Genomic DNA, 12,232 nt, shown 5'->3' on the forward strand with positions numbered 1-12,232 from the left:
AATAATGATAACTGACGCTTCGTGAATAGTGAAGCCATGAAAAAGCCTTAAAAAGAGCTGCAAAACTGCAGAACTAATGAAAAGATGACACATGTGAAGAGTATTAAATGGAAGGGACAATTAAAGCATCGATTCTGTCATAGCATTAATGGTGACAAAAATCCTCATTTTTAATGAAATCCACTTTTCAAATATTCAATCGATGAACAAATGGCAAGTGGGGGGACTATCTGTATTAGGAAAAATTGAGTTTATATATTAGAGTAGTGTAAAGATAATGTGTCATGACACATAGACTGGTCAAAGAGATACAATTGGCAAAGAGGCACGAGTTGCAACAGATGCGAGCAGAGGCAAAGGAAGAGGCACGAGCGGTTATGTAAAAGACTTAACGCTCGTGCTTATTTAAGTCCAAGAATTAAGGGGAATGAATCTGACATTACATGGGAGTATAGATACAATATTTATTGAGTCTTAAATACTAAAAACGTTAGAGAATCTGTACTAAAAGCAATGATTATGTAACGTAGCATTTAATGTCTTTAATTGTCCATAATGACCTTATTATGACAAAGACAAAACGCATATTCCCAAAATAGCTATAAAAGGGGAGAGTGGGTCAATTGTAAGACACACGAAAAAACGATCTGAATATTGTGGATTACTTGTTTTCTTCTGATTATATCATTGCTAGTAAAATTACTCTCTTTCATATATACTTTTGATTATCAGTAACCCTAGTTCTTCTAAAATTAAAGCTTTGACCGAAATCTCATTTTTTGGTTAAACAACGTAGTTACCTTGTGTTTTTCTATCAATCTCACCCTTTGTTATTTAAATAATTTTATTTTTATTATTTACCTTACCTTTTTATATAGTAATTTTATCCTGTATCATAATTTTTCTTTATAATATTACAAGTTTATTCTTCATATTGCTGGTGCGTGATAGCATGAAATGATGGCAAACGAGACAATCTATCCAAACATTATTTTTATCAAATAATACAGTACAATACGATACATTATGAAAGGATGTGTAACAACCATCCAAACAATTTGTAAGTGTGTTATACTACATTGGAGAATAATTCATTGCTCTATAAGAAAGTGAAGTGTGTAAGTTAGCAAACACAAATGGCATTCAATAAAATTATAAAATGCATTGCCAGATGTGACTTATAAATTATATATAGCAAAATATGACATGTAAATTGTGTTCGAAAAATGCAATTTATAAATAGCATGCGATGTATATGACTTATACTCGCATTCTGCATGTGTGACACGTGTAATATGACTTTCGTTATGCTTTATCCTTAAGCCGCATTACAAATATGTTTTCTATAATTTTGAAATTCTAAAACAAAGAAGTAAAAAAAAAAGTTTAGATATATGCTAAGGTTTCAAACAAAAAAGAAAATAATTTCTTGATCTGAAACTGTCAAACCAAAAGTACATAATTTAGTGAAAAGATCTTAATTTGGCATTCAACTACTTAGATCCAATAAGAACTGATCACGCCCAACTATGCCTTATAAAAAGGACACGCGGACGTTGCAAATATAATCTGAGTATTTAGCCCAGAGTTGAACCCATAAGGAATTAACCTATCAATTACTTTCGTTGGATTTACTAAATTCTCCGGAATCAACTTCCCAAATGTTGTCAATAACAATTGATGGTATTTCTACTAACTAAGAATGAAAGTAAATAAGCAACTGAAAACTAAATATGATTAAGTTGTAAATAATTAAGAGAAGGTTCTAAGGTTATGATTTCCCCTATTGATGGAATCCCTTCCAGTTATGTTTCATATAGATTCACCAAATCATCTCTATCAATCATGAGCACTCCTATTACCGTAAATCTCTCCTGAGTAATCACGATAATTTACTAGACGCACTATCTCGAGATACGCTAGCTGGCTTTGTTTATTACAGCTCACTTTAGATTGCACTCAAGGCTTCGTTATCCCTAATCCCGCCTTTAAACCCGCAGTTATTGATCCCTCATATACTTTGGAAGTGGTATTGTTCAACAATTACCTAAATATGCACTCTCTCGTGAGTTATGCACACTAAATAGGCACAGCTAATTGAGGATCCTGTCAATTAACTACAACAAACACGTAGTTGAACAAATAGAGATTAAATTGGCAAACTATATTAACATCACAAAAAGTTCATCCTTCAATAGGTTCCATCAAAACCCTAGACTAAGGAATTATATACTCATGACAAAATAAGATAAAACTACTAAATTATTCATAATGGGTAATTGCAAGAAAATAAAAGAGATAGAAAAACTCTAATGTTTGGTTGATCTTCTCACACTTGTTCTTGCCTCCAAAGTAGTCTAAAAACAAGCTTAAAAAATTCTTGGGCGAGTTTCTAAAACTTATAAGGGTTTGAAACAAGTTTTTCCGAATTTACACTTTGGTCCCCAAATTTGCTGATGAGTGAATAGTGCACCGCGGTCGCGGCAGGACCGCGGCACGACCGCGGTGAATGTTGAGTATTCTGCCTCGCCTCTTGATCTGCCGCGGTTCCACCGCGGTCGCGGTGGAATTTTGCTCAGTACATCTTTTTGCTTCTTTGTGCTCGGTACTTCTTGAGTGGGCGTTTTCTTCACATTATTGCCTCCAAAACACTCCGTGGTGCTTCCTCCCTTAGAATATTCCCTGCGAAACAAAATAACACCATTTAGAGCATTTTGTTGGCAATTTGCCTATAAAACAACAATAAAGCATGGTAATATTAAGGTGTAAATATCATCTATATATCCTAATATCAACACCCCACACTTAAATCATTGCTAGTCCTCGAGCAATCCACTAGACTCCATCAAAGTTCCTCCCCTAAGCTTTTCCCTTAACGACTCACGCCTTGAACATTTTACCAAAGTTGCACCTAGTAGTGAACAACATTTACCTCAAAAGTCGAATCTCTCGTACCATGCAACATTCGCACTTACTCAAACTACTCTATACAAAAGTCAAAACTTACCTTTCCTTTGTAAATCACATGTCATCACATCACACAAGAGAGTAGTTCTACATATAATAATATTTAGAACAACTAGGAACTTAGATAGATAAAATTCACTCACTCTCAAAAAGAACATTCACATGCCACAAAGATGCTCCATAAGCTTGCCCGTAGTGTACTACTCTACTAATCGAGTCTACTCAGTTCAAGATCAATAGTACTTCACTTGGTTGTAATGTAGGTTAAAGGACGGGTAGGATATATTTGGATATAGTGACTAACCTCCATACGCATTTTTAATACAATTACATTAACCTTCAAAACCATACTTATGTCAACCAAACACTCCACCACTTTTTATTTAAAACATCCTCATCCATTAAGTGCAATTGTAACAACCACCACTTATCGATTACTACATTGATTCATCTTTTGTTTTCTCTTTTTTTTTTCTTTTTTTTTTTGTGTTTCTTATTCTTTTACTCTTCAAAACTCTGCACATTTTCTCTATTTCAATGATTCCTCTCAAAAACCAAACCACCACCCCACACTTTTGTTTTTGCATAATTTAAATACCATTCAAGTGCTTATAGGAGGTAAAAGGGTTCAAACAACAGGCTATTCAAATAATTGGGTAAGGTTCGCAATGTGGTTACCAAAGAAACAGGCTTATAGGCTCAACAGGGTTAACTAAGATGTATTACATTCAGGTGAGTTTAATTTATATGTCTGGCTCAACAAAGAAATGCTTATATCACTTCTAAAACAGAATGAAACTACTATTTCGCTTTGCAAACACACAGGGCAAGTTCTAGGCATCAAATGTGAATCATGGAATACAGTAAAACTCACACACACATGGGACATGACTCACTCCGGATTGATTTATCAAGACATTCTCTTTTGAGTGTTCAAGTTAGATACAAACATACAATTTTAAGGTACTTTAGCAAGATTCAACCATTGAGACTGAGCGTTGCACTCTAGTGTCTATTGTGTTCATGTGTATCAACGCTAAGGGTTTCTCCTTCGATTTTAGCTCGTAGCCCATTAATCCTAATCTAAAAACTAAAAAGAAACAAAATGAACAAAAACTACCTATACCCGGTTCAAGCTAAACCCTTGGAAAAGAACCATGGCCTAAAGAAAAACCAAGAGGGAGTTACTACACTACCTAAAAATAAAATAAAAAATCTTTTTTTGGTATTTTCTCTAGACTAACTTCCTTCAAGAAAATTGTCTAAAGGATCCGTCATCAGGAAGAGTCTCTATATCCCCCCCTTTTTTCTTCTCGACTTAGTCCCTCAAGAACCCCGCCGAAAGAGATTCGTCGTCGGGACAAATCACTTACCTATTTTAACTTACCTAATGAACTATTACTCAAAACACCAAGACAATCAAAGCAAAGCAAAACAAAACAAAATGAAACAGTCAATTGTTATAATTACATACATACAATAAAGTAACCCCCACCCCACACTTAAAATGTAGACATGTCCTCATGGCTTAAAAATTTAAAGAACAGTGAGGTAAAGGAACTTCCCTGAAAGATCACTCCTGATTGGAGACGGTATCTGGGTTCACATTGCAAGCACGACCCAGAGCTCTCAGCTAGCCTAAGAATTTCTTCTCCGACTTCACCTGTCGGTCAGCCACCACATCTACACGGGCACCCAAATCAGTGACTAAGGTACGCAACCTAGCCATCTCCTGCTCTAAAGCTGTCATGCAGGTGCTCCGGCGTGGCTATGATGAGCCTGCCTCGTCAACTCTTGGAGGTGGGGGGACCTTAGCTGCCTCAGCATCATCATCATCATCATCGTCTGAGTCATCAACATTCACCACCGGCTTTCTTCCAATTCCAATTTTTCTTGCCAGGAACGGGGCTTTCAGGGGAAATTTCCCATCAACTCGAAGGTCTTCGGGGACTCTAGCAAGACGGTACAACCTAATGACTAGAGAAGGGAAGTAATGGCCTTTGATTAGCTCAGATGATCTAATGAACATCTCATCGTAGATGAGCCGGGCTACATCAAAATCCTGGTGTGTCATAAAACAATAGATAGCCGCTACCCGTGGCCCATTAACATAAGTCGTGTTGCAGGAGGGTAGCAAGAGGGTGCTAAAAATGGTGAGCCAGCACTTTGCCTCCCAATTAAGGGACTGTGAGTTCAAAGTGATCAGATGTTTTATCCATATAAATGACTTGTCAGGGATACAGATGACATCAAGAATTGGTGTCCAATAAATCTTTGGGCGGTGATGATCTATATAAGCATCCATCTCACCCGTGAATGCTGGGAGGCGATACACCCGGCAGATGGCCTCGAGGGACGCATTTACCTGGGTATTGCGCACAGTAACAACCCCATTCTCATGTTCCAGCAAGTTCGCATAAAACTCCCTCACCATCTGAACATTAGCCTCCTCCGGTACCTCGAAAAAGATGTCCATCTGACACCTCCTCAACTCATTGAAGATATTCGGGCACTCCACCTCTAAGGCTGCCCAGTCAATATGCACCTCATGTAGCAACTTCTTAGCTGCCTTTGCATTGCACCTATCCTCCGCCGGTTTGGATACAAACCTAGTGCTGTCAAACTGTGGCGCACTGGCTTGGCTCCTAGCTCTCGAGGAGCCTCCCGGTCCACTAGCGGAGGACCCAGTGTTGCGTCTCTTCCTAGATGAACTCATTGTACCTGTCAAATAGAGAAACGCCTATTAGTGAGTGTGTGAAATATGTGACTATGGGTGGTTACTCAGACTTTACCACAACCATGTCACATTAGCCCTTATAACTCCATTGGAGCAATTTCCCAAACACCTTGTAGGCAAGGCACTATCCTAACACATATCGCCCTCATGGGTACATCAAAACTTCTCCCAAATCAAAGATACTACTACACCATCACACCCCATAATACTTCATTCAACACCCACCAACATATAACTTTCCACCGCATTAAACACACAGCCCCTTCACCAATCAATCTCAAAAACGAAATTCAAAAGAAAAACAAGAAGAAACTAACAAAAATTTACTAACAATTACTACACCATTACAACATTAAACTAGCATAAACTACAACAAAATACAAAAAGAAAAGAGAAAGGGGAGTGAATAGCATACCTTAATGGAAGAAAAGTTGAGAGGAATGGAGATGAAGGAGTAGTATGAGTGAAGAAGAAGAAGAAGAAGAAAAAGAAAAGAGGGGGATTTTTTTGGGAGTTAGGGTTTAGAGAGAGAGATATGGAGAAATAGGATAGGGGATCGGGTATTTTAGTAAAATAAAAATGGGGGGGGGGGTTCTAATAGTGTGAGAGGGTGGTTATAGAAAATAAAAAAAATGAAAACAACTTAAAAAATAAAAAAACTACTTACCTGACGCCGACTGCCGTGGTCGTACTGCGGTCCCACCACGGTCGCGGTGGGTCAAAAGTTTGAGGCAGTGAACTAAGCATTCACCGAGGTCCTACCGCGGTCACGGTGGACTGCCTAGTTCTGAGGCAGAATTCGCGCCTCCCACCGCGATTCTACCACGGTCGCGGTGCTGACGCTTTTTTTTATATATAGGAAGTTACACAAGAACGCTAACAACACATTCATGGGGTGCCTCCCACGTAGCGCCTGATTTAACGTTGCGGCACGATGCAGACAAGCGCATTTAAGGCTCGCTCGACCTCTGAGGTTCCGTCAGGTGGATCTCAGACACTTCTTTTGGTCCTTTCATGCTTATGTATAGCTTCAATCTCTGCACATTGACTCTAAATGTGTGAGAATCTTTCTCCGAGGTAATCTCCACAACTTCTGAAGGGAAGACTTCGACCACTCGAAATGGACCAGACCATCGTGACTTAAGCTTACCAGGGAACAACCGTAATTTTGAGTTATTGAGCAATACCATGTCCCTGGGTTTGAAATGCTGCTCAACAATGTTCTGGTCGTGCAACCTCTTCATTCTCTCATTGTACAACCTTGTGCTCTCAAAAGCAAGATGTTTGAACTCGTCGAGCTCATGCAATTCAGTGATTCTTGTTGTACCCGCAGCTTTAATGTCTAGGTTCAGTTGTTTCAGTGCCCACCAAGCTTTATGTTCAAGTTCCACTAGCAAGTGGCAAGCCTTCCAAAACACCAACTTATATGGTGACATACCAATTGGTGTTTTAAAAGCAGTTCTATAAGCCTAGAGTGCATCATCTAGCTTTTTCGCCCAATCAGTTCTTGTGACATTCACAGTCTTGGTTAGCACACTCTTTATCTCTCTGTTGGACACTTCAACATGCCCACTAGTCTGGGAATGATATGGGGTAGCCACCTTGTGGCGTACATCATACTTTGCTAGCAACTTCTCAAAGGCTCTATTACAGAAGTGGGTGCCTCCGTCATTGATAATCGCTCTTGGTGTCCCAAAGCAGGTGAATATATTCTTCTTCAAAAATCCCACCACCACTCTTGCATCATTAGTGGGCAACGCTGCAGCTTCTACCCATTTGGACACGTAATCCACAGCAACAAGTATGTACTTATTGCCAAAGGAGCTGACGAAGGGTCCCATGAAGTCAATCCCCCAGACATCAAACACTTCCACCTCTTGAGTCGGGTTTATGGGCAACTCATGGCGACGGGAAATGTTCCCAGTCCGCTGAAATTCATTGCAGCCCTTCACCCATTGGTGCGCATCTTTAAACACTGTTGGCCAAAATAAGCGGGCCTCTAGCACTTTCGCAGCTGTCCTGACTCCTCCAAAATGCCCTCCATACGCTGATGCATGACATGCCTGCAAAACAGAAGATTGTTCTATCTCGGGGACGCACCTCCGGATCATATTGTCAACACATATTTGAAACAGGTAAGGTTCATCCCAATAATACATGCGGCAGTCACGATAAACTTTTTCTTTTGTACAGAGGAAAGGTCATAGGGAACTATACCGCTGGCCAGGTAATTTGCAAAGTCTGCATACCATGACACTTCCTCAAGACTAGTAGCGAGCAGCTGCTCATTTGGTAAGGTTTCCAGAATATCCTCAACCTCAATTGAGTTTTCAGCTCCCTCAAGCCGTGATAGATGATCAACAACTTGGTTTTCTGTGCCCTTACGATCACGAATTTCGAGATCGAATTCTTGAAGTAGCAACACCCAACGAATCAGGCGTGGCTTAGACTCCTTCTTCTCAATCAAGTACCTGAGAGCTGCATGATCAGTGTATACAATTACCTTAAAGCCAATTAGGTATGATCTGAACTTGTCGAAAGCGCAAACACCACAACCAACATCTCCTTCTTAGTCACAGTGTAGTTCAGTTGGGCTCCACTCAGCATTCTACTAGCATAGTAGATTGGATGTATTAGCTTGTCTTTCCGCTATCCCAGCACTGCCGCCACTGCGTAGTCACTAGTGTCATACATGAGTTCGAAAGGTTGCTCCCAGTCGGGGGAACAATGATAGGTGTTGTGACTAGCCTCTTCTTCAGCTCCTCGAATGCTACCCTGCAATCATCAGGAAACAAGAAGGGGTGATCTTTTTCTAGCAACTTACAGAGAGGGTTGGCAATTTTTGAGAAGTCTCTTATGAATCTCCGGTAGAAATCGGCATGCCCGAGGAAGATCCTGATTGCTTTGACTGAAGTTGGAGGGGGCAGTTTTGCTATCACATCCACTTTAGCACGATCCACCTCAATTCCTTTGCTTGACACCCGGTGCCCCAAGACTATGCCCTCTTGTACCATGAAATGGCACTTCTCCCAATTAAGAACCAGGTTAGTCTCAATACACCGTTTCAGCACACTCGTCAGATTTATTAGGCACTCATCGAATGAATTTCCCACCACTGAGAAATCATCCATGAATACCTCCATTATGTTTTCTACCATGTCAGTGAATATGGCCATCATGCACCTTTGAAATGTGGCGGGTGCATTGCATAGGCCAAATGGCATCCTCCGAAAGGCATAAATGCCATATGGGCAAGTGAAAAAAGTCTTTTCTCTATCCTCAGGTGCAATGGAGATCTGATTGTAACCTGAGTACCCATCCAGAAAACAGAAGTGTTACCTCCCTGCCAGTCTGTCTAGCATCTGATCAATGAAGGGAAGTGGGAAGTGGTCCTTCCGGGTGGCCAGATTTAACTTTCTGTAGTCCATGCAAAATCTCCAGCCCATGACGATTCTCGTCGAGATCAATTCATTGTTATCATTTTTGACTACTGTCATGCCACACTTTTTAGGCACACATTGAACCGGGCTAACCCAACTGCTGTTAGATATTGGGAAAATGATTCCCGCATCTAACCACTTTATCACTTCTTTCTTTACCACTTCCTTTATGTTGGAGTTCATCCTTCTTTGGTGTTTCCTGGAAGGTTTGTGGCCCTCTTCCAGCAGAATTTTATACATACTGTAGGCGGGGCTGATCCCCTTTATGTCTTCCATGGTTCGCCCAATGGCAGTCTTACACTCCTTGAGTACCTGCAAGAGTTGTTATGCCTGCACATCTAACAAACTAGATGAGATAATAATAGGTAATGTGGAGTCAGGTCCAAGGAACTCATACCTGAGATGGGCGGGCAGTGGCTTCAACTCCAGCTTTGGGGGTTCTTCCATGGATGGCTTGGCTGGAGGAGTTTCTCTATTTTCTAAGTGCAAGGGCTCAAATTCAAGAGTTTTGTCCCAGAACCCTCTGCCCTCTAGTACCAACACCCATTCTGTCAGTTCTTCTCCATTCACCTCATCTAAATTCATCAGGCATACAGCAAGAGGGTCCTCAATAGTCAACATCGAATCATCAGTTTCGACAATTACATCCACGACATCAATAAGAGAGCAATTGACGAATTCACTTGGTCGCCTGGATTTCTGCACATTGAATGTTATCTCTTCGTCGTTCAATCTCATATTGAGCTCCCAGTTTCACAATTAATGAGAGCTTTCCCAGTGGCCAAGAACGACCTTCCCAAAATTATGGGAATTTCTTCATCTACCTTGCAATCCAAGATCACAAAATCTGCAGGGAACGCAAATTTCCCCACCTGAATCAACACATCATCCAGGATATCAGAGGGTCTTTTTACAGTCCTATCAGCCAGCTGCAATAGCATAGAGGTGGGTCTAGCTCTTTCAATCCCCAGCCTCTTATAAATCGTCAGGGGCATAAGATTAATGCTAGCCCCTAAATCACAAAGTGCCTTAGCAAAAGCAAAATTACCAATAGTGCAGGGAATTGTAAAGCTCCCTGGGTCAGATAGCTTCTCCGCAATTAGTCTAGTTACCACTGCACTGCAGGTCTGAGTAAGAGTCACCGTGTCCAGGTCTTGGAAAGCGAATTTTCTAGACATTAAGTCCTTCATCATTTTTGCATACCCAGACATCTCTTTCAAAGCATCTATCAATGAAATATTTACCTTGATTTGTTTCAGCATCTCCAAGAATTTCTTGTGATGTTCCTCTTTTTGGTGCTTAGCCAACCTCTAAGGGAATGGTGCAGGAGGTCTCTTCTTCCCAATGATTTGGGACTGCTCTTTATCAGCTGCCACCTCAACTACTTGTTCCTGGGCTATCTCAGCTTCTTTCTCAGTCTCAATCTGAATGTTGTGTTCTTCCTGAGCAGGCTGGACTGTTACCTATGTCAGTTTCGTTGACTCATCTAGCTCAATGGGCACTGGTATGAGAGTCTCAGCCTGTCTGCTCTCTCGAGCCCTTTCTTGCTCTACGTCTAAATCTCTGTCATTCCATAGACTCACTGCCATCAGCTGCTTCAGGCCTTGATCTTTGGGGTTTATTTGAGTGTCTGCAGGTAATGTCCCATGAGGACGATTGTTTAGAGACATTGAAATTTGGCCCATATGCACTTCAATATTCTTGATAGCTGAATCATGTGCATCTACTCTCTCACTAATTTTTGCATTAGACCCAATAACCTGCTACATCATTGCCTCAAGTCTAGTAAACCCATCTTCCTGTCATCCACCATGCTGCTGCTGAAGAGGGTGATACCCCTGCTACTGATTCTGATTGTTATATCCATGTGGCCTTAGGTAAGGTGCCATATTGTTAGGAGGTCTCATACCTCTCGTGTTCCTATTGTTGAACTGTGGCTAGACTGGCCTGTACATCTGATTTTGCTGGCCCCAATTCTGACCACCCTGTCTCTGGCCTCCATAATTAGACACATAGTTCATGTCTTCAAGGTAGTGATGATGATCATGTTCTGCATTCCACTGGTTACCAATTGGCTGACTAATGCAAGATGTGCACAAGCCCTTATTGGTAGTATCTACGATGTATACCTGCTGCTTCTGCTCTGACTCTTCCACCTTTTTAGTGAGTATACTCATCTGTGTCAATAAGGTGGCCATATTTTCAGCCATAGAGTTGGATGGATCTAAGGGCACTGAGTGAACCATTGGAGTGATAGGTGCATTCCTGGTTGTCCATCCCGAATTCTGCACCATCTTATCAAGCAGACTCTGGCCTTCTCTCCATGTTTTGCTCAAAAATGCTCCACCAACTGAAGCATCAACAATGTTCTTCATGCTATCTGACAATCCCATGTAAAATCGCTGCCCCAACATCAGATCTGGAATACCATGGTGCGGACATATAACCAACATCCCTTTGAAACGTTCCCATGTTTCATGCAGTGTCTCCATTGGTCTCTGTTTAAAACTCAAATTTCATCAATTTGTTGAGCAGTCTTGTTGGGTGGGTGGAACTTGTTATGGAATTACTTGACTAACTCCTCCCAAGTTGTTATGGAATTTATGGGAAGTGAGTTTAGCCAGGTCTGGGCAGCTTCTGTCACTGAGAATGGAAACAATAACAGCTTGATTGCTTCCGGAGTTACGTTGGGCTGCCTTTGGATTTTGCATATTGACAGGAAATTCTACAAGTGTTGTTGAGGATCTTCGACTTGTGACCCCGAAAATAGTCCCTTGTTTTGCAACAAGTGCATCATGTTATTCGTGATTTAGAATGATTTAGCCTGTATTTGTGGGACTACAATTGTTGTGGCCAAATTTTCAGCTGTGGGTTGTGCCCAGTCATAGAGAGTAGCCTCTGGCATGAGAGGTGCCACATGTGCTATTGGCGCTGCTGGGTCTACCACATTGTCCCCCATGTCTGGTTCGATTTGTTCAGTTGTTTGCTTTTCCGGTTGGCCCGATTCAAGGCCTTGAAAACTTTCTCGGGATTCTATAATGCTTCAAATACTTCACCAGTTCTCGATGAGTTTCTAGGCATGCACCTG

The 12,232-nt window shown here is 41.1% G+C and overlaps 1 protein-coding gene across 1 annotated transcript; it reads right to left on the minus strand.

The window, feature by feature from the left end:
* Positions 1–9,878: 9,878 nt before the first annotated feature.
* Positions 9,879–10,406, minus strand: LOC138888302 (uncharacterized). Its single transcript, XM_070170148.1, has one exon. It carries the CDS (start codon positions 10,404–10,406, stop codon positions 9,879–9,881), a length of 528 nt encoding a protein of 175 aa, XP_070026249.1.
* Between the last annotated feature and the right edge of the window lie 1,826 nt (positions 10,407–12,232).

This window comes from Nicotiana sylvestris, chromosome 3 (assembly GCF_000393655.2).
Source record: "Nicotiana sylvestris chromosome 3, ASM39365v2, whole genome shotgun sequence".
In the NCBI taxonomy this organism is placed as follows: Eukaryota; Viridiplantae; Streptophyta; class Magnoliopsida; order Solanales; family Solanaceae; genus Nicotiana; species Nicotiana sylvestris.

Coding starts and splice junctions, on each gene's coding strand:
- LOC138888302 (XM_070170148.1), bottom strand. CDS start 10,406: ATGCTGAAACAAATCAAGGTAAATATTTCATTGATAGATGCTTTGAAA.